This window comes from Rhinopithecus roxellana, chromosome 15 (genome assembly GCF_007565055.1).
Source record: "Rhinopithecus roxellana isolate Shanxi Qingling chromosome 15, ASM756505v1, whole genome shotgun sequence".
NCBI lineage: Eukaryota > Metazoa > Chordata > Mammalia > Primates > Cercopithecidae > Rhinopithecus > Rhinopithecus roxellana.
Genome location: NC_044563.1, coordinates 13,857,113 through 13,879,434, shown reverse-complemented (window position 1 = coordinate 13,879,434; position 22,322 = coordinate 13,857,113). Strand labels below are relative to the sequence as shown.

The 22,322-nt window shown below is 49.7% G+C and overlaps 1 protein-coding gene and 1 pseudogene across 2 annotated transcripts; one reads left to right on the top strand and one right to left on the bottom strand.

Annotated features, from left to right (window-relative positions):
- Positions 1-529: 529 nt before the first annotated feature.
- RBM14 (RNA binding motif protein 14) lies at positions 530-11,396 on the bottom strand. Of its 2 annotated transcripts, none has more exons than XM_010366404.2 (3): positions 10,781-11,396; positions 2,193-3,657; positions 530-1,413 (listed from the first exon to the last, which is right to left on the bottom strand). In XM_010366404.2, exons 1-3 carry the CDS (start codon positions 11,115-11,117, stop codon positions 1,206-1,208), a joined length of 2,010 nt encoding a protein of 669 aa, XP_010364706.1. In that variant the 5' UTR covers positions 11,118-11,396; the 3' UTR covers positions 530-1,205. The 2 variants fall into 2 exon arrangements, with proteins under 2 accessions (XP_010364706.1, XP_010364707.1); XM_010366405.2 differs by lacking the exon at positions 10,781-11,396 and adding an exon at positions 10,287-10,713.
- Positions 11,397-12,749: 1,353 nt separating this feature from the next.
- Positions 12,750-12,832, top strand: LOC115893824 (annotated as a pseudogene).
- Positions 12,833-22,322: the final 9,490 nt, after the last annotated feature.

The following is a 22,322-nucleotide window of genomic DNA, read 5'->3' as shown; positions in this document are numbered from 1 at the left end:
TTTCTCTGCCCTTCCTTCTTTCAACCATAGGGCAGTATCAGGCAATGCCATTACCCCCACTCCACTACTGGTTCCTCTCTGGGTTCCAGCCCCAGCACTCATTTGAGCCTACTGCCTAAAAGATCCACTAGCCTGTAAATACCACGGCAGCCCACTCCCCACTTCCTGACAGGCCAAACCCCAAAACCATCCCATTGGAACACAGGTTATTCCTGAACTAGAGAAAAGTGAGGGACACAGGCAGTGGAAAATGGGCATTATTTACTGCATTTTGGTGTGACTAACTCAAGTTGAGGGCTGAGGACCAGGCCGCTTGCTCTGGACTCCAGTCTGAAAGATGGCAGGCTAGCAGGACGACGATAAGCTAAATCCTTCTGGGCCACAGGGCAATCCTTCTAATTCCCACATTCAAACCCCTTTCCTCACCAGTCCTGGGTTCTCTGACTGCCTTCCCTTTAGCTATCATGTATTCCTGGATGTCAAATTGGCTGCTTTGACACTGAATGCAATCAAGACAATGACAACCAGGTTTCCAAACTGCAAATTGCCCCAAGTTTTATTTGTAGTCCATACAAAAGGGAAAAAAAATTAAGGTTTTCTAACACCACCTACTTGGGGAGATGGGGAAGTGGGACTGTGCCGCTCACCATCAGCTAGAACATTAGTGGTCAGCAGGGACTTGGATACATGCCAACTGACTGTCCCAACAGGAACTCAGTCTCAACAGTCTACAGAGGGACAGTCAGGGTACCCTGGACTGCTGGCACAGCTTGGCGCATAGGAAATGGTTAAGCTAACCCTTTCCTGGCCTCCTTCCCATCTAAAAAGAAAAAGGCGCCGGCGACCTCAGCTGCAGGTTGCTTCCCCATCCAGACGACCTTAAATATCGCGCACAAAAATAAAAAGGAGCCAGGAAAAAAAATAAAAACATAAAAGAAATTCCCATTCTGGGGAGACGGGAGGCAGGGTAGAGGGAAAACCGCAGATCTAGAGCCAGTAGCAAGATTTGCTGCTGAGGCGAAGGAACAAAGTAGGTTACTGCCGAACACTCAAAAGGATCATCTCCTGGGGAAGGCCCACATGGTAGAGGGGATGGAAAACCACAACCAGGAAAGGTATGGGCCAGAGTAGTTATAACCTGGATCTGTAACCCTACCCACCTCTTTTCTCCCTCCCGCCCTGTGGTACCCCATCCCAGGATGGCCCTACATGCGGCGCTGGTAGCCAGAGTGCATCTGAGCCGCCCGCAGGTAATCATTATAGGAGCCCGAATAGCGTGCGTAATCGGAATGGGCATCGGGCAGGCGACGGTAATCCAGCGAGGACTTTGTCGGCGAGCGGCGGAACGAAAGCTGCGACTCTGATAAACGGCGGTAATCAGAGAGCTCGGCTAAACGCCGGTCGGAACCATACCTAGTCGAGAGAAGAAGACAGTTGGTGAATGAGACAATTGAGGGGAGGACTCCAGGTGGGCACTGGGGAGATGCCAATGGGGAAAGGGAGGGTGTGATCACACTGGTCTCCAAGAGATTGGTCTCCTTTAGTCAGAAGGCTCATCACCCTATCCAGGCCAAAAAAATCAAGCCTGGCTTCAAGTCAGTGGGAAACCAAACCCTCCACTGAAGTCCTCCCCTCTGAACTGGCCAAGGTGGATTTTGGTCTACATTCCCACACAGCAAACTATCTCCACCCCTGGGCCCTGCAGAGAAAGACCTTGGTTGTTTATCAACAGAACGGCGGATGAAAGCAAGGTCCCCAACTTCCCAGAGTGGACGCACCTCATAAACTTGCCTTTAGCCAGTGAGTGCCAAAGGGACTACTCTTTAACCCCCATCCCTGCCAAAGCCAGGACAACCACGTAATAGGCTTAAGGATCCTTGAGACAGTGGGAAAGGATATGGGCCACAGTCCTGCAGGCAGTAGCTCCAATGACACTTGGGCTAGCCTAGACAGGTGACAGTGTGCCTGGTCTGACTAGCAGGTACCACCCCAGGCTGAGCACTATGCTCCACCTGAACCCTGGTGACCAGAGAAGTTCACTGACACTGCTCCCCTCGGCCTCTGGACATCCCACAGAAATAGAGAAGAGAAGACCAAGGGAGGGGCCGATGCCTCCAGTTTCCCTCCCATGCCAACCTCAGCCCCTTGCCCTAAGCCCCAGCTGGGGGCAGAGGCGGAGGGGCATACAGTACCTTTTCGACATGGCGACAGCCTTTTTGTAGGGATCGTCGTAGCTGGCCCGGGGTGGGGAGAGGCGGGTACGCTCATAGGGCGGCGGGGTGCTGTTGGCGTTGGCAACGGCCCCCTGGGACATGGACAGGTAGGCTGCAGACGGCTGACCTGCCCCATCGTAGGCATTGCCTGGCTGACCGCGGTAGGAGGCAGCAGCCTGGGGATGCTGCTGGGCAGCATAGGAAGCAGCCAATGAGGCTGACGACTGAGTGCGGTAAGGAGCTGCCAGGGTGGCAGAAGGTTGGGCCCCGTAGGCTGCTGCGGCACCATAGGAGCCAGTGGCCGCAGCAGCCGACTGAGCCCCATAGGAGCCTGAGAGGCCCATTGATGCTTGGGCCCCGTAACTATTCAGCTGGGTCTGGACAACCGGCTGGGCCCCATAAGAGCCAGCCATTGGGGTAGTGGCTTGTGCGGCATAGGCTGCTGGCTGGCTGGCATAGGCAGCAGCTGTGGCTGGCTGCGCCACATAGGCAGCAGGTTGGGAAGAGTAGGAAGCAGCCTGCTGTGCAGCATATGGGGCAGACTGGGCATTGTAAGAGGCCGAGGGCTGGGCATTGTAAGAAGCTGCCTGGGCTCCATAAGCTAGTGAGGAGGCTGCAGACTGGGCCCCATAGGAGGCTGCCTGAGCCCCGTAGGAGCCTAAGGAGGAAGCTGCTCCCTGGGTGTTGTAGGAAGAAGCAGCTGCACGAACCCCATAGGAAGAGGCAGCCTGGGCGCCGTAAGAGGATGGCTGGTTACCATAGGAGGCAAGGGAGGAACCCTGAGCCCCATAGGAGTTGAGCGAAGAAGCCGCAGCTGCCTGACCCCCATAGGAGGAAAGGGCCGAGGCCGAGGGCTGGGCTCCACCATAGGGGCCGAGTGAAGAAGCTGCAGCAGACTGGGAGCTAGGACTAGCCAGCTGGCCCCTGTATGGGGCCCCAAGGGAGACAGAGGGCTGAGCGCGGTAAGAGGCTGCCTGGGCTGTCATGGGCTGAGTCCGATAGCCAACACCCAAAGAGGCAGAAGGCTGGGCCCTGTAGGCAGCTCCCAGTGACACTGACGGCTGGGCCCGGTAGGTAGCTGGCTGGGCCGTCAGAGGAGCCACATAAGAGGCTCGGGGAGGTGAACGGCGCAGAGGGCTGCGGTCGCGACCAAAGAAGGGTGGTGTGGGCTGACGGGCTTGCCCATCAAAGCCACCAGTGCTGTTGCCAAAAGCCTGCTGGTAGTCGAAGGTGGCAGAGAAGCCACCAGTTCCAGGGAAGGCCGTATCCCCAGCCCCTGGTTTCTTGGTCTTGTCCCCAGACTGGACAGCCAGGCCAGGCCCCTTCTTCTGACCCTTGGTGGAGAGTTCCACGTTGATGCGCTTGCCCTTCACTTCTTTGCCGTTGAGCTGCGCGATTGCGGCTTTGGCATCTGCTTCCTTCTCCATGTGAACAAACGCGTAGTCTGATAAAGCAGCAGACAGAGGGTTAGCAATTAGGGGGGCAGGGCATGCTACCTGATGGGTCCCAAATTGGACACACAACAGCACCCAGCTGTTGCCAGCTACCTCCACGGCCTCCAAACCCTCTCCAGGAGTATGTCATAAAATGTAGCTCCCATATAACAAAGCTTCTGACTGTCCCAAGCAGTCATCTTTGCCTACAGCCTTCTTCCCATTCTCCCCTTTACAAACCCTGCCACCTCACCCAACTTCCTGGTGAGAGAAGGAGCAGAGATGAACTGCAACACAGGATAAAAATCTTCACCATCTCCTGTAAGTACAAACCAGCAGAAAAAAATGCAGAAAGGGTTCCTAGATCACTCAATTCTTCAGTGTTCTCAACCCAAGCTCACCGAACAGCTTTGAGGCCTAGCTCACTGTTGAAGCCTAACTCTCAAACACTGGAAACGACCACTCACGTTTTGGTATGACCCATCTCTCAGCCCATGTCCAATTAAGGCAAGAGAGTTAGACTGCAATAAGCAAGCAGTTCACAACATTGTTCCAATATGATCTCTCTTGCTTTTTCACAGTACTTCCCAAGTTTTCAAGGCACTCTCAGGTACGGGAGGACCTCATTTGGGCCTCACAATCCTGTGAGGTAGGCAGGGCAAAGAATCATTATCTCCATTTAACAGATGGACACACATACATGCTCAGAGTTTTTACATGGCTTGCCCTACTCAAAGTGTGTTAGAGTCAGGACCAGAATCACAGCTCTTCCAATGTCCCTTTGCTATACAATCTATCCCTGAGAAGTCAAGGTATGAGGCAGGACCGTGTCATATGACTAAAACTTAAGGCTTAGAAGCAGAGAAGATGGACCCTGTGTAAGCCAACGAGGTATGGGAATAGAAACTAAGCCTAGTGGCTGAGTTTATGCCCAATCCCCCTGTCCCAGACCACATTACATCCTCCACTGTTTCCTCTTTAAGGGACAGAGGTATACCTTACACCTTGGGCTTCTGTTCACAGAGCAGACTGCTTACAGGAAATATCTGGTTTCTCACCTATAAGGCATGAAGCTGCAATTACTGCAGCTAACAGGCTCTGCTAAGCAGGTTAACCCTGCAGCTCTCATTATGATCTGAGTAAGCTGTGGTAGGGTAGGAGAAGACAGGATGTTGGTCTCAAAGTTACATACTTATCCACCACACAGAAGGATAAAACTTCAGGTAGTGAAGGAGTGGAGAGAAATTCTCAAGTCCACACTCACAAAGCACAATAGCACAGGCAGAATCTGAACGAGAGAAGCCTGCCCCTAGGAAATAGGGTTCTGAGCTTAGCTCCATTCTCGACCTGTGGCTACTCTCAGATAGCATCCAAGTACCAGGATGCTATCTGTCACATCAGTTTAAGAAACAGAGCTACCTGGATGACAATACTAAGATAAGAAACATTCTTAATAATCTCCAAACAAGGGTCCTCATTTTTAGAAACTTTCGTACTGGGATGCCCATCTAGCTGCTCCTACAGAACAAGTCATTTCCCTGGATTTGAAGACAATGACACAAACCTCAGGATAATGGGAAAAAAATACAATCAATAAGTAGAAGTCAGAAGCGTGGCATAGCACAAAAGTGATCCTTAATTAAGAATTCAATGGTCTCAGTTCCAGATACAGGTATCACTGACTTGTTATCTTAGGAAACTTACCATTTAGGCAGGTGCGGTGGCTCATGAGATCAGGAGTTCAAGACCAGCATGACCAATGTGGTGAAACCCCATCTCTCCTAAAAATACAAAAATTAGCCAGGTGTGGTGGTGCACACCTATAATCCCAGCTACTCGGGAAGCTGAGGCAGGAGAATCACTTGAACCTGGGAGGTGGAGGTTGCAGTGAGCCGAGATGGCACCACTGTACTCCAGCCTGGGTGACACCGCAAGACTCCATTTCAAAAAAAAAAAAAGAAAAAGAAAAACAAAAGAAAAGAAACTGGCCCAGCACGGTGGCTCATGCGTGTAATCCCAACACTTTAGGAAGTCCAGATGGGTGGATCACCTGAGGTCAGGAGTTCAAGACCAGCCTGGCCAACATGGTGAAACCAAGTCTCTACTAAAAATACAAAAATTACCTGGGTGTGGTGGCAGTCACCTGTAATCCCAGCTACTCGGGAGGCTGAGGAAGGAGAACCACTTGAACCCAGGAGAAAGAGGAGGTTGTAGTAAGCCAAGATCGTGCCACTGCACTCCAGCCTGGGTGACAAGAGCAAAACTCCGTCTCAAAAAAAAAAAATAAAAAGAAACTTACCACTTATTTCCTCCAACAAATCTATCCTACCTACCTCAAAGTTAAGAGGTTCAAGAGAAAAGACAAAAGTGCCTTGTAAGACATAAACAGCTACAGAATAAGGAATTATGACTATTCAAACCTAGAAATAACCAGAGGTTTATTTCCCTATAGAATATTATCTTTCATCTCAAGCAAAACACAATGCCATACAAACCTAGAACCTGGCAGAGATGATAAAAGAACAAAATGAGGCCAGGCACAGTGGCTCACGCCGAATCTCGGCACTTTGGGAAGCCGAGGCAGGCGGACCATCTGAGGTCAGGAGTTCAAGACCAGCCTGACCAACACGGTGAAACTCCGTCTTTACTAAAAATACAAAATTAGCTGCCTGTGGTGGCATGTGCCTGTAATCCCAGCTACTCAGGAGGCTAAGGCAGGAGAATCACTTGAACCCAGGAGGCAGCGGTTGCAGTGAGTCAAGATCATGCCACTGCACTCCAGCCTGGGCAAAATGGGTGAAACTCCATCTCAAAAAGAAAAAAGAATTACCACAACTCTGTCCTCAAGACTCCCGTGGCCGGAGCCTCATCTACTACTTGGGAAAAACTACGTGTTTCTTTCAGCCTAGCCATAAGGCACTAAAGTTGTCCTGTGATCTCTCATCTCCACTTTGGGTAGAGTAAGCTAAAAAACAAAAAACTAAAAACTAGCACGTGGCCTAAGAGCCCTTTAAAAGCAGAGGCTGGGCCAGGCATGGTGGCTCCCTCCTGTAATCCTAATACTTTGAGAGACTGAGGTGGAAGGATGGCTTGAGCTCAGGAGGTCAAGGCTACAGTGAGCCACAATCATGCCACTGCACTCTGGCCTGAGCAACAAAGCGAGACCCTATCTCTAAAAGAATGAATAAATATTTTTTAAAATTTTTACATAAAAAATAAAAATAAAAGCAGAGGCTGAGGTAATCCTTGGAAATGGCAAAACCACCTGGAGATGGCAAGCAGAAAGACCCAAAGTGGAAAGGAAGCAGAGTTGCTGGAGCTCATAGGCACTTGTTCGGGGGAGGGGCCTCTAGACATTCTGAGGTAATATTAAGGAACGATTCTAATAGTCCAGATAATTCCACAAATTCCTGACACTAGAATAAGACAAAAACTTCCACGGGCTTACAAGAGCATTTGGACATCCCATTGTCTGTTTCCCTCCTTAGGTGGTTTTCATTCAGACCAAGTGGTGAAAATTGAAAACTGAGGTGTCACATGTATAATTCAAATGACTGCCCAGATGAGTTGCATAACTGATCAAAAAATTTAAAAATCCAGGCCGGGCATGGTGGCTCATGCCTGTAATCCCAATACTTTGGGAGGCCTAGGCAGGCAGATCACCTGAGGTTAGGAGTTCGAGACCAGCCTGGCCAACATAGTGAAACCCTGTCTGCACTAAAAATTCAAAAATTAGTCAGGTGTAGTGGCCTGTAGTCCCAGCTACTTGAGAGGCTGAGGCAGGAGAACTGCTTGAACCCAGGAGGCAGAGGGTGCAGTGAGCTGAGATCTCGCCACTGCACTCCAGCCTGGACAACAGAACGAGACTCTGTCTCAAAAAATAATATATAAATAATATAAAAATAAGTACGAAATTTTAAAATCCATCTGATACAATTATAACCAAAGTGTATCAGGAAGTTTCTAAGCCTGATATTGGAGGAGAAAGTGTGAATAGATGGCCCAGCTAACTCAACCACATCCAACAGTGATACGCCCTATCACAGTAAGCGGCAAAGCACAGACCTAGCTATATTAAAGATGTCCTGAAACCCAGGTACTCCTAGGACCATTAAAACCAGAGATCTGAAAAATTCCAGGAACCTTGTTGCCTGGAGATCTAATTCAAGGAAACTCTGAAGGAAATCACTGCATTGGGACTATCAAGTAATGTTTTACAGAGATCTCCAAATGGTCTGGTGGCGTCAAAAGTCCTCCAGTACCAAAATTAAATGAATCCAGAAAAATAAGTTCTCCTGTCTTAAGACTAAAAATCTTAAACTTGAGGGCCAGGCACAGTGGCTCACACCTGTAATCCCAGCACTTGGGGAGGCCAAGGCGGGTGGATCACAAGGTCAGGAAATGGAGACCATCCTGGCTAACACGGTGAAACTCCGTCTCTACTAAAAATACAAAAATTAGCTGGGCGTAGTGGCAGGCGCCTGTAGTCCCAGCGACTCTGTAGTCCCAGCGACTCGGGAGGCTGAGGCAGAAAGGCATGAACCCGGGAGGCGGAGCTTGCAGTGAGCTGAGGTCTCGCCACTGCATTCCAGCCTGGGCGACAAAGCGAGACTCCATCTCAAAAAAAAAAAAAAAAGAAAAAATCTTAAACTTCAAACTACAGAGTTCTGTATAGGAAGAAGAAACAGTCACTCACAAAAATGAAGAGGAGATATTTTCCTCTTTGGTCTTTCAGATCTCCCCACAAGTCTGTACACGTTTCCGGAAGCTGTTCATCTTTGAACACCTAATAGGAGGAAACTGTGGAGTGGTTACAATCCACTGTTGCTACTGAGATTTCTGTTCTACAAATCCTATCTAAGCTCCTAGAGTAACCAAGCAACTATGTTGTTTTTTTTTCCTGTGAAAGAAAACAGAGCTGGTTGTCCTATGCAACACCAAGCTTCTGTGCTTTTCAAAGCCCTGTCAGCCAACACGAGGAGACTCAATCAAATGACCACTCCTAGCACAAGAAATGAATACACTCTTTAGAGAGCCAGTCGCTTCTACTACACTCCCAACTTTCAACCCTCACTTTCCGTCATCACAAATAGATAGAAAGACATCAGTGGAGAACATGATGTTCAAATCTTTCCCGCAGTCTCTTACATCGAAGTATTATCAGGAGCTCTGTTACACAACAACATAACTGCAAATAGTTGACCACCACTCCCTGAGTAAGTCAATCCATTTCTGCCAAATGTTTATAAAGGAACAAAATGCACAAAACTCCCTCTAACTCTCACAAGGAGTCACCCAGGAGTTCTAAAAATTCATGGGCAGTTATGCTCTTCACCCCCACTGTCACTTGGTGCTGGGTCCCAAGCAAATTCAGGCAAATTTTTGGCATTCTCTACCACCCGAAAGCAAGCAAGGAGCTTGAGTTCCAGGGAGACTGTCCCTTCAGATGTTTGACTCTAGACTCTCAATCTAGTAGCCACCCTACCTAACAACCACAAAAGAAACTTGGTAAGTCAATTAAACACAAAACTCTCATAAATGAGACTCATATACCCCATCCTTTTGCTGGACAAGTACCCAATCTGAGACCCTCCCCCACTCTTTTACTCTAAACAAAAGCAAAAATCCATGCACCATACAGCCTGCCTCAGAGCACCCAGCAGGAAAGCCCGATTCCGGATAGTCGTGGACGTGTATAACCTGAGTTGAGGAAAATAGAATGCAGTATTAATGCAGAACAAGGACTTGTTCCTAGAAGTGGACACTATGACCCTTTATATTTCCCCCACTTAAAGGACTAGGAATGGCCCCAAAGATGTGCCTTTCCAGGACAGCAAATGAAATATCTTGGTGGGATAAATAAACACTTGCACCTACATTTATTTCCTATCCCTGAAACTTCTCACACAGGGTATGAGCAGGCATGAACCCACCAGGAGTAGGGCATCAGATACTCCCAGGCTGCATCCTCCAAGATGACAGGGCAAAGTTAGCTCTGATATGTTCCCAAGTGGAGCAGAGGCTGGCCACATACACAAGGGCTGTCCTACCAAACCTTGCCAATGTAAAAGAGCTTAAGGAATAAAAACTCAGGCTATGAAAAAGTCAACTGGGTCCCTAGTCAGGCTTAAATTATGGTGACACATTTTTCTCGAAGAAAAGGCAATAGGGATCTGCCCTGAGGATTAGACTACTCAAGCAATGACTACTACTGATTCAATAAATCGTGTTTAGCCACTGTTTAATGAAGACCTCTCACAGACCCCTCCCCAGGACCCCCTCAGCCAGAGTATGTCCCCTTGCAAAGTCACCAAGCTTATGAAAGAAAGACACTGCCCTAGGGCACTAGCTTGGCACGTAAAGACTACGCAGAAGGGGCCTTCATAAAACAAACTTTCTTGCACATGCAAAAGGCTGGGGTTTCCAGTTGACAAATGTAAAATCGAGCCCAAAGAAAAATCCCAGGTTTGAGGGAGGAGGAAAGCACAGAGCTGCCACGCCTAACCTACCTAATATTGAAAGGCCAAAGTGATTCGGAAGGGGCCCCTCTCGTACCCACGTGTAATTGTGCCCGTGAGTAGACCCATGCCAGACAAGACTAACAGACCCCAGCCCGAGAAACGTCCAAGGGCCCCGTTACCTTCCGCTTGAGCACATTCATCGGGAGGGAACAGGAGGGCGGCCTTGGGGGCGTCAGCCCCCACCTTTTCCCTCTTCCCTTGCTCTGACCGACGTCTGGAGAGGAAGTGGGGAAGTGGAGAAATCTTCCCCGCTTCATGATCCGGCTTGTGCCCGTCACTTCCCAATTTCCGCTGGGTGCCAGGCCCAGGAGACCAGGAGAAGGCGCGCCCCCGGTACACTCGCAAGGCTCTCAGGCGCGTCCCCGGCCCCGTAGCTTGGCTCGCAGTGGCCGCCGCACCCACCCAGAGCCGCTTCCTCCTACTTGGTGGACGGTTCCTGGACCGCAGGGGAGGAGGGTGGCTCTACCCAACGCGCCCCCAACACCTCCGGCCTGCTCCCGCGCACTTCCCAACCCCTCCCAACCGCGCAGTGACCGACCCCCGGGTAAGGGGCGTGGCTAACAGGCAGAGTGCCCCGAGCGCGCCCCCGCCCCCGAGCGCGCCTCCGCGTTACCTTTCACCACGTCACACTCGATGACGCGTCCGCGGCGCTCGAAGAGGCTGCGCAGTTCCTGGCTCGTGCATGCAGCCGACACATTGCCCACGAAAATCTTCCAAGTATTAAGAGGCCTTGGGCGCGACATCTCCACCACGAGCGCGCGCCCCGGCCGCAGCTCGTGGCCGTGCAGGGCTTCGATGGCGCGCAGCGCGCCCGCGTTCTCGCGCATGTGCACGAAGGCGAACTGTTTCATGACGGCGCAGCTCATGACCGTGCCGTAGGGCGCAAAGAGGGCTGCCAGCTCCTCCGGAGTCGTATCCGCCCCGTCGACGTTGCCCACGAATATCTTCATTTTGTCGCCGCAGCCGCCTTCCCGGAGAGCCCGGACGTCTCCTCCAGCGATAGGAAAGACGTCCGAACGAGCGGCAGTCCTCCCCAGGAATGGCTGGCGACCGAGAACCCCGCCGCGCAGGCGCCCTGGCCTAGCCAATGGAGACCCGCATCCCGCGCGTCCAGCGACCAATCAGAAACGCTGAGGGAAGATGCACTCAAGCACAGCCAATCCCAGAGGATCTAGAGCCCGCTCGTTAGCTGAGGGGGTGGGAAAGGGACGACCAACCGCCACAGCCCGTGGCGGGGGGAGGGTTGGGAGGGAGAGGGAGGGCTGAAGAGAGGAGAACGCGCGCGAGCGGCCCCGGCGGCAAAGAGGCCTAGTCTGTGAGGCGGCCTCTGGCCCGGGTGGGGCTGGGACCGGCGGGCTCCTAGGAAAAACTTTGTTCAATTGGAAGTCAGGGCTCCTCCCATTCTGGAAGCCCTGTCCAAACCTGCGCCTGGAGGTGGCCGCGTGAGTGTACAGGGAAAGGCCGGGCCTGGCGGGAGAAACCAGGACAGGCGCCTTGAGTCGGCAAACGGCTTCCGGGACTGTGCTGGGCACCGCGAGGGGACCTGAGGCAGGCCCCGGAGAAGCCCTCATGCCATTAATTCATTCTTTGGAAACATTCCCTGGGGTTGCTGAGGTCCTGGCAGACGGTGAAAAATCAAAGGCCTCTGCCCTGATGGAATTCCCAATCAAGAAATAATGGAATGACGCTACTGTATGCTTGAAGGTTTTCACAATAAACAGTTTAATAAATGAGAAAAACAATTCTGGAAGAAGCAAAAGTTGAGCCTTATTAAAAAAAATTTTAGTCCGGGAGCGGTGGCTCACGCCTGTAATTCCAGCATTTTGGGAGGCCAATGTAGGCCAATCACCTGAGGTCAGGAGGTCAGGACCTGGCCAACATGGTGAAACCCCCTCTCTACTAAAAATACAAAATTAGCCAGGTGTGGTGGCGCATGCGTGTAGTCCCAGCTACTTGGGAGGCTGAGGCAGGAGAATCGCTTGAACCCGGGAGGCGGAGCTTGCAGTGAGCTGAGATCAGGCCACTGCACCCCAGCCTGGGCGACACAGTGAGACTCCGTCTCAACAATTTTTTTAAACAGTTTTGAATATGTAAATAAGATTGTTGCATGGCAGACACATCAAAAACACAGACGTGACAAACTCAGGGAAATATTTGCTTGCGTGTTCAGTTAATAGCACCTACCATGTGGACACCACCAAGAATATAGCACTGAACAACGAAAAAAAGTGACAGAAATCCCAACCTTCTTGGATCTTATGGTAGGGAGAGACAGACAAGAAATAAGTAAAACATAAGCGTGTTAGATGGTGATGAGGACTTGGAGTAATCAAGGGAACTAAACCATCCTCTGAGGGAAGATCATGCCAGCCAGAAAGTACAAGTCGAAGAGTGCTGGGGCAGAAGCAAATCTAGCTGGTTCAAGGAAGAGTCAAGAGCCGGTATGGCCTAGGAGCAGTGGTTCACACCTGTAATCCCAGCACTTTGGGAGACCAAGGCAGGCGGATCACCTGAGGTCAGGAGTTCGAGACCAGCCTGACCAACATGGCAAAACCCCGTCTCTACTGAAATTACAAAACATTAGCTTTGCACAGTGGCAGTATCATAGCCAATGAGGTTTATCCGAGGTGCGATTATTGCTAATTGAAAACAAAACATAAGCCATGAGTGATGCCTGGCACCTGTCCCAGCTACTCAGGAGGCTGAGGCACTAGAATCACTTGAACCTGGGAGATGGAGGTTGCAGTGGGCTGAGATCACACCACTGCACTCCATCCTGGGCAACAAAGCAGGACTCCATCTCAAAAAAAAGAAAAACAAAAAGCCCAATATGACCAGAGCCTGGAACAGAGAGCAGAATAGGGGAGTGGGAGTTATGCAGCACAAGGCCATTGAAATGGCATGTGCTTGGGCCAGGCGAGTGGCTCATGCCTGTAATTCCAGCACTTTGGGAGGCCGAGGCAGGCAGATCACGAGGTCAGGAGATCGAGACCATCCTGGCTAACACGGTGAAACCGCATCTCTACTAAAAACACACACAAAAAAATTAGCCGGGCATGGTGGCGGGTGCCTGTAGTCCCAGCTACTTAGGAGGCTGAGGCAGGAGAATGGCCTGAACCCTGGAGGCGGAGCTTGCAGTAAGCCGAGATTGCACCACTGCACTCCAGCCTGGGTGACAGAGCGAGACTCTGTCTCCAAAAAAAAAAAAAAAAGGAAAAGAAAGAAAAGAGGGCAGTACTCTGGTATCTCCCGAAATCTAAACTGCTGGTAGTATTCCCAGAACAGGATAACAGCAAACTCCTAGCTACCCAGTAAGCATAGCCATTTTATTTATTTATTTATTTATTTATTTATTTATTTATTTATTTATTTTTGAGACAGAGTTTCACTCTTGTCACCCTGGCTCTCGGCTCACTGCAGCCTCTGCCTCCTGGGTTCAAGCGATTTTCCCTGCCTCAGCCTCCCGAGTAGCTGCAACTACAGGTGTGCACACCACCACGCCCGGCTAATTTTTGCATTTTTAGTAGGGGTTTTACTATGTTGGCCAGGCTGGTCCTGAACTCCTGACCTCATGATTCGCCTGTCTCGGCCTCCTAAAATGCTGGGATTACAGGTGGGAGTCACCCCGCCTGATGGGTGGGGTCTCACCTTAACACAGTGAGACCCATAGGTGCTTTTAATTTTTCTAGTAGCCACATTTTAAAAGGTGAAAAGAAACAGGTAAAACTAATTTTAGGCTGGGTGTGGTGGCTCATGCCTGTAATCCCAGCACTTTGGGAGGCTAAGGCAGGGAGATTGCTTCAGCCCAGGAGGTTGGGGCCAGCCTGGACAACATGACAAAAACCCATCTCTAAAAAAATTTAAAAATTTAGCTGGCAGCCAGGTGGGGTGGCTCACGCCTGTAACCCCAGCACTTTGAGAGGCCAAAGTGGGCGGATTGCCTGAGGTCAGAAGTTCGAGACCAGCCTGGCCAACATGACCCATCTCTACTAAAAATACAAAAAATCAGCTGGGTGTAGTGGCGTGCGTCTGTAATCCCAGCTACTCAGGAGGCTGAGGCAGGAGAATTGCTTGAACTGAGGAGGCGGAGGTTGCAGTGAGCTGAGATAGTGGCTGCTGCACTCCAGCCCAGGTAACAGAGTAAGACTCCATCTCAAAAAATACATACGTGTGTGTGTGTGTGTGTTTGTGTGTGTGTGTGTGTAGATATCTGCAGCTGGTAGTGCACCTGTAGTCCTAGCTACTTGAGAGGCTGAGGGAGAAGGAATCACCTTGAGCCCAGGATTTTAAGATTATAGTGAGCTGTAATGGTGCCACTGCACACTAACCTGGGCAAAAGAGTGAAACTCTGTTTCTAAATACATAAATTAATTAAATAGATGTAAAGAATCTTGCCAAACTTCACAGACCTGGCAAATCAGAATGCTGGGGCTTGAATAAGGATCTGACTCCTTGACCTGGAATAATGGAAAGAGCATTACATTAGCCCTAGTTCAGTTTTATGGTCCAGGTGGGCAACCCTCTTCCCTCCTCCAGCCCTCAGTGAGTTTCTCATCTGTAAAGTGTCTAGCTTGGCTTAGCTGATCTCAAAGTTTGCAGGTTTTTTCTTTGTTGTTGTTTGTTTGTTTGTTCGGAAACGGAGTCTCGCTCTGTGGCCCAGGCCGGAGTAGTGATGAAATCATGGCTCACTGCAGCCTGGACTTTCCAGGCTGGTCTTGAATTCCTGACCTCGTGATCTGCCCGGCTCAGCCTCCCAAAGTACTGGGATTACAGGCATGAACCACCGTGCCCAACCACCCCCAGATAATTTTTTAATTTTTACTATGTAGAGACGGGGGCCGATTTGTTGCCCTGGCTGCTCTCGAACTCCTGGCCTCAAGTGATCCTCCAGAATCAGCCTCCCAATGTGCTAGGATTACAGGCATGACCCACCACACCCAGCTAGATTCTTTACATCTATGAGTATCACCTTTCTTACCTGTAAAATAACTGGCTTTACCACATTTTTATTTTTGTTTTTCGGTGTAAGAGTTTTTTGTTTTGTTTTTTTTTTTTTTTTTTTTTTTTTTTTTGAGACGGAGTCTGGCTCTGTCTCCCAGGCTGGAGTGCAGTGGCCGGATCTCAGCTCACTGCAAGCTCCGCCTCCCAGGTTTACACCATTCTCCTGCCTCAGCCTCCGGAGTAGCTGGGACTACAGGCGCCCGCCACCTCGCCCGGCTAGTTTTTTGTATTTTTAGTAGAGACGGGGTTTCACTGTGTTAGCCAGGATGGTCTCGATCTCCTGACCTCGTGATCCGCCCGTCTCGGCCTCCCAAAGTGCTGGGATTACAGGCTTGAGCCACCGCGCCCAGCCAAGAGTTTTTTAATTGTAAATCTGGGGATGGGTGTGGTGGCTTATCCCTGTAATCCTAGCACTTTGGGAGACTGAGGCAGGAGGATCACTTGAGCTCAGGAGTTCAAGACCAACCTGAGAAACATAGTGAGACCCCCATCTGTACGAAAAGAATTTTAAAAATTAGCCAGGTATGGTGGTGTGTGCCTGTAGTCCCAGTTACTCTAGAGGCTGAGGTGGGAGGATCACTTGAGCCCAGGAGGCTAAGGCTGCAGTGAGCTGTGATAGCACCACTGCACTCCAGCCTGAGCAACACAGTGAGACCTTGTCTCTAATAAAAATTTCTCTTGGCAAGTACATATAAAGGATAAGGCCATTTTGAGCAATAACAAGTGTTGAACACAGTGTAAGACACATAGTAAGAAGTTTGGCTGGATGCAGTGGCTCAATGCCTATAATCCCAGTACTTTGGGAGGCCAAGGCAGGAGTATCACTTGAGCCCAGGAGTTTGAGACCAACCTGGGCAACCCAGGGAGACCCTGTGTCTCAAAAAATATAAAAATTATTCCCGCGCAGTGGCTCACACCTGTAATCCCAGCACTTTGGGCGGCCGAGGTGGGTGGAACACTTGAGGTCAGGAGTTCAAGACCAGCCTGATCAACATGGTGAAACCCCATCTCTACTAAAAATACAAAAAATTAGCCAGGAGTGGTGGCACGTGCCTGTAATCGTAGCTACCTGAGAGGCTGAGGCACAAGAATTGCTTGAACCCAGGAGGCGGAGGTTGTAGTGAACTGAGATCATACCACTGCACTCCAGCCTGGGTGACAAAGTGAAACTCCGTCTGAAAAAAATTAAAAAAAAATAAGAAAAGAAACGAAATTAGCCAGGCATGGTGATGTGCACCAGTGGTCCCAGCTGGGAGGCTGAGGAAAAAGATTGCTTGTGCCCAGGAGTTTCAGATTGCACAGAGCTACGATAATCATGACACTGGACTCCAGCCTGGGCAACAAACTAAGAGATCATGTCTCAAAAAAAAAAAAAAAAAGGTTGGCTGTGGTGGCTCACGCCTGTAATCCCAGCACTCTGGGAGGCCAAGGCGGGCAGATCACTTGAGGTCAGGAGTTTGAGACCAGCCTGGCCAACATGGCGAAACCAATCTCTACTAAAAATACAAAAAAAAAAAAAAATTAGCTGGGCATCATGGCACATACCTGTAATCCCAGCAACTCAGGAGGCTGTGTCAGGAGAATCGCTTGAACTCATGAAGCAGAGGTTGCGGTGAGCTGAGATCACACCACTGCACTCCAGCCTGGGCAACAGAGTGAGACTCTGTCTCAAAAATAAATTAAAAAAATAAGTTAGCTGGACATGGTGGTGCGTGCCTGTAGTTCCAGCTACTCGGGAAGCTGAGGCAGGACTGCTTGATCCCATGAGATGGAGGCTACAGTGAGCTATGATCACACGACTATACTCCAGCCTGAGTGACAGAGCAAGACACCATCTGAAATAGAAATAAGTAGTGATTTTTTACCTACAAAGGTATCCTGTGGGCTATTTGGTGGAGGACTATCCTGCACATTGAAGGTTGGTAAGTATCCCTAGTCTTCCCCCAATACCAGCAGCATCCTCACCCCCACCTAGCATTGTCACAGCCAGAAGAAATGGCCCTCACAAACTTCCAGAAGTCCCCTATGGGCCATACCATCCCCACTGAGAACCACTGATCTAAATCAAATTTGTAAACTTAGGTAAACTTAGTTTTAGGTAAAAACAATCTCTGCAATAAAACAATCTGATAAGGAAAGTCCTTACCTCTTTACAACGAATGGAGAGAAAGGCTAGAGAGAAATTGTCATGGAAACTAGAGTCCTGTCAAATTTACTAATGAGACTTTTTCCTAAGTTAATTGTATCAATTTACCTGTGGTTTACTAGGTCACTGTAGCAGGTTTATTAATGGCCTCCAAAGATACTAGGTCCTAATCCCTGGAACTTGTGAATGTTACTTTATGTGGCAAAGTCTCTGAAGATGTGATTGAATCAATGGCCCTTGCTAAGAAGAGATTATCCTGGATTACTCTGGTGGTGTTAAATGCAATCACATGTAATGCAATCCTTGTAAGAGGGAGGCAGAAGGAGATATGACACAAATACACAGAGGAAAAGGCAATGGGAAGACAGAGCAGACTGAGTGGTTGGTGCTGGCCTTGAAGGCTGGAGTGAGATTCGGCCACAGGCCAAGGAATGCCAGCAGCCACACAAAGCTGGAAGAGGCCAGAAAGGGATGTTTCCCTATAGTTTCTGGAGGAAGCAAGCTCTTGTCCACACCTTGATTCCAGCCCAGTGATACTAAGTTTGTACTTCTGGCCTCCAGAACTGTGAGAATAAATTTTTGTTGTTTTAAGCCACAGTTTGTGGTACTTTGTTACAGCTGCCACTGTTACAAAGGAAACTGATTACAGGAAAATATGAGTAACAACACAGATAAAGACATTTTCACAACTGACTTTCATTATTCCATTGCATATGTGTTCTCTGTTAGAAAGGTTTCCCTTTTTGGTCTCCTTCCTTCCAGCTTTCCACCCTATCATGTGAATGTGTGACAATGGGAGGCTTGGAGCTGTGGCAATCACCCTTGCCTCCAAAAGGGGAGAGGGGACATGAAGAGAAACACACAGTTCATGACAGTATCCTGATGTCGTCACACCACTGGACCTGCTCTGAATCCTCTAATCTCCAGACTGTTGATCTGGTGACATAATTAAATGTCTTAATTGCTTTGGCCACTATTAAGACTGTGTTACTTACTGCAGAATTCATCCTAATATAGAATTCCACAGACAATATCAAGACTGAAAATAAGAAACAATGACGGTCGGCCGGGCGCAGTGGCTCAAGCCTGTAATCCCAGCACTTTGGGAGGCCGAGGCGGGCGGATCACGAGGTCAGGAGATGGAGATCATCCTGGCTAACACGGTGAAACCCCGTCTCTACTAAAAAATACAAAAAACTAGCCAGGCGAGGTGGCGGCCGCCTGTAGTCCCAGCTACTCGGGAGGCTGAGGCAGGAGAATGGCGTAAACCCGGGAGGCAGAGCTTGCAGTGAGCCGAGATCCGGCCACTGCACTCCAGCCTGGGCGACAGAGCGAGACGCCGTCTCAAAAAAAAAAAAAAAAAGAAACAATGACGGTCATATTATTTAAAAATATGGAGGTATAGGCCCGGTGTGGTGGCTTACACCTGTAATCCCAGCACTTTGGGAGGCCAAGGTGGGCAGTTCACAAGGTCAGGAGATCGAGACCAACCTGGCTAACACACTGAAAACCCATCTCTACTAAAAATACAAAAAATTAGCCGGGCATGGTGGCTCGCACCTTTAGTCCCAGCTACTCGGGATGCTGACGCAAGAGAATCGCTTGAACCCAGGAGGTGGAGGTTGCAGTGAGCCGAGATCGCCCCATTGCACTCCAGCCTGGGCAACAAGAGCGAAACTCCATCTCAAAAAAAAAAATTTATTTTTTAGAGATGGAGTTCTTGCTATGTTGCCCAAGTTGGTCTCGAACTCCTGGCCTCAAGTAATCTTCCCATCTTGGACTCAAATTCTCCTTTTCATTTATTATTTTTGAGACAGGGTCTCACTCTGTCCCCCAGGCTGGAGTGCAGTGGCACAATCATGGCTCATTGCAACCTTGATCTCCTGGGATCAAGCAATCCTCCCATCTTGGCCTCCCAAATTGCTGGGATTAAAGACCTTTTTTTTTTTTTTTTTTTTTTGAGACGGAGTCTCGCTGTGTCTCCCGGGCTGGAGTGCAGTGGCTGGATCTCAGCTCACTGCAAGCTCCGCCTCCCGGGTTCACGCCATTCTCCTGCCTCAGCCTCCCGAGTAGCTGGGACTCACAGGCGCCCACCACCTCGCCCGGCTAGTTTTTTGTATCTTAATAAAGACCTTTTTTTAAAAAAAAATTTTTTTTTTAGAGACAAGGTCTTAACGCTGTCAGGCAGGCTAGAGCACAGTGGCATGACCATGGCTCACTGCAGCTGCACACTCCTAGGCACAAGCAATCCTCCTGCCTCAGCCTCCTAAGTAGCTGAGACTATAGGCCTGCGCCACCACACTCGGCTAATTTTTAAATTATTATTATTATTATTATTTTTCAAGACAGAGTCTTGCTCTCTCGCCTAGGCTAGAGTGCAGTGGCGCAATCTCCGCTCACTGCAAGCTCCGCCTCCTAGGTTCACGCCGTTCTCCTGCCTCAGCCTCCCAAGTAGCTGGGACTACAGGCACATGCCACCACGCCTAGCTAATTTTTGTATTTTTAGTAGAGACGGGGTTTCACCATGTTAGCCAGGATGGTCTCGATCTCCTGACCTCGTGATCTGCCCACCTCGGCCTCCCAAAGTGCTAGAATTACAGGCGTGAGCCACCGCGCCTGGCCTTTTAAATTATTTTTTGTAGAGACAGGGTCTTGCTTTATTGGCTAGTCTGGTTTCTAACTGGCTTCAAGCAGTCCTCCTGCCCTGGATTCCCAAAGTGCTGGGATTATAGGCGTGAGCCACTGTGCCTGACCAAAATGGAGGATCTCTGCCTGCAGTTCCACTTCTGCTTTGCAGATGAGGCTTCGAAATGTTTGAACAGTGTTCTGTGATTTCAAAATAAACTTTGAAAAACCACACAGCCAGAAGTTCAGAAGAAAAGCTAATGAGGTTCTTTTTTTTTTTTTTTGTAGATGGAGTCTTGCTCTGTCACCCAGGCTGGAGTGCAGCGGTCTGATCTCAGCTCACTGCAACCTCTGCCTTCTGGGTTCAAGCAATTCTCCTGGTTCAGCCTCATGAGTAGCTGGGATTTCAGGCACTGTAATACCACTACACCTAGCTAACTTTTGTATTTTTAGTAGAGATGGGGTTTCGCCATGTTGGCCAGGCTGGTCTCGAACTCCTGACCTCAAGTGATCTGCCCGCCTTGGCCTCCCAAAGTGCCGGGATTACATGAGCCACCGCACCCAGCCTGCAGTGAGTCTTGATTGCGCCACGGCACTCTAGCCTTGGCAACAGAGTTAAACTCTGTCTCAAAAAAAAGGAAAAAAGGCCGGGCGCGGTGGCTCAAGCCTGTAATCCCAGCACTTTGGGAGGCCGAGACGGGCGGATCACGAGGTCAGGAGATCGAGACCATCCTGGCTAACACGGTGAAACCCTGTCTCTACTAAAAAATACAAAAAACTAGCCGGGCGAGGTGGCGGGCGCCTGTAGTCCCAGCTACTGGGGAGGCTGAGGCAGGAGAATGGCGTGAACCCGGGAGGCGGAGCTTGCAGTGAGCTGAGATCTGGCCACTGCACTCCAGCCTGGGCAACAGAGCGAGACTCCGTCTCAAAAAAAAAAAAAAAAAAGGAAAAAAAAAAAGGTTAATAGAGTGGTGTCATGGTGAACTGTTTAGGCTTAAAAAGGTTAAAACTCAGGTACCATTCCAGAATGGAGGTGAGAGGCTATGTCAGGGGTTAGCTGTGGGGAGAATCCAGGATGAGTTTCTGCAATGACCTGGAAGTGGGGAAAGACAGCCTGAGTCTGGGCTAAAAAGGGTTTGGCTCCTAGCAACCACAGGGAGCTGGAAAATAGCCAGCATAGGTTTGGCAAGAAAGAGCAGAGTCCAAGGCTTGGGGCTAGAGGTGGAACCCACAGCCTTGAAAGGGAAAACAGACAGGGACTGGGGAATGGGAGCAGAGCCAGGGGCTCTGCCTTGAAGCCAAGGACAACTAACTGTGAAACCACCTACCCAGTTCCAAGTAGGCCGTGTAGGGGCAAAGTCTGTAGTCTGCCAGCTTACCCTGTCATAAAAGCAGCTTTGTCAAGGATGAGCAAGGCACCCCATGGGGGTGGGGGTACAGGGACAGAACAGATGAGTAGGGAGGCTCTGAACCCGAGGCCCCACAAACTGTTCCCTTGTTAGCACATCCAACCATAGGAAAGGGGAGCTTTGCTAGGGCTGCCTCCAAGGGTCGCACACAGCCTCAGAATCACAGCTGCTGCTCCCTTAACTTTGTGTGACAGGCTCTGTGCCAAGCACTTCACTTATTATGTTAATTAATAGTTTTTACTTATGACTAAAAGAAATAAAGTCAGAGTTTTTTTTTTTTTTTTTTTTTTTTTTTTTTGAGATGGAGTCTTGCTCTGTTGCCCAGACTGGAATGCAGTGGTGTGATCACGGTTCACTGCAGCCTCGACCTCCCAGGCTCAAGTGATCCTCCCACCTCAGCCTCCCAAGTAGCTGGGACCACAAGCATGCACCATCATACCCAGCTAATTAAAAAAACTTTTTGTAGAGACGGGGCCTTACTCTGTTGCCCCGGCTGGTCTCAAACTCCTGGGCTCAAGAGATCCTCCCACCTTGGCCTTCCGAAGTGCTGGGATTACAGGTATGAGCTACCGTGCCTGGCCTCAAACCAGATTATCTTAACAGGGGGATGCATTAGGAGGATTCAGGAGCAGGAGGCAGCTGGCCTTAGGAAAGGCTCAGAGAGCCTTTCAATCGTGCCTGTTCAATCTCAGGCAGGAGGCAGCTGGCCTCAGGAAAGGCTCAGAGAGGGGACTCCAGAGTAACTGGGATTCTCCAGCAACTCTTAGGTTCTCCCTGCCTCATTCTTCCTTCTTAGCTGACTGGCTTTTTCTGGTGCTCTGCCAGTAAGGCAGGGAGAAGAGGGCCACCAAAACTTCCCATATTCCCAGGTTATGGGTCCAACCACAGGAAGAAACTAAAGCTGATCTGCTGATTTCTCAGGGAAAGCATGGGCCACCACCGGTCAGATGTTCATTCTGGTTCCAATCAGCCAT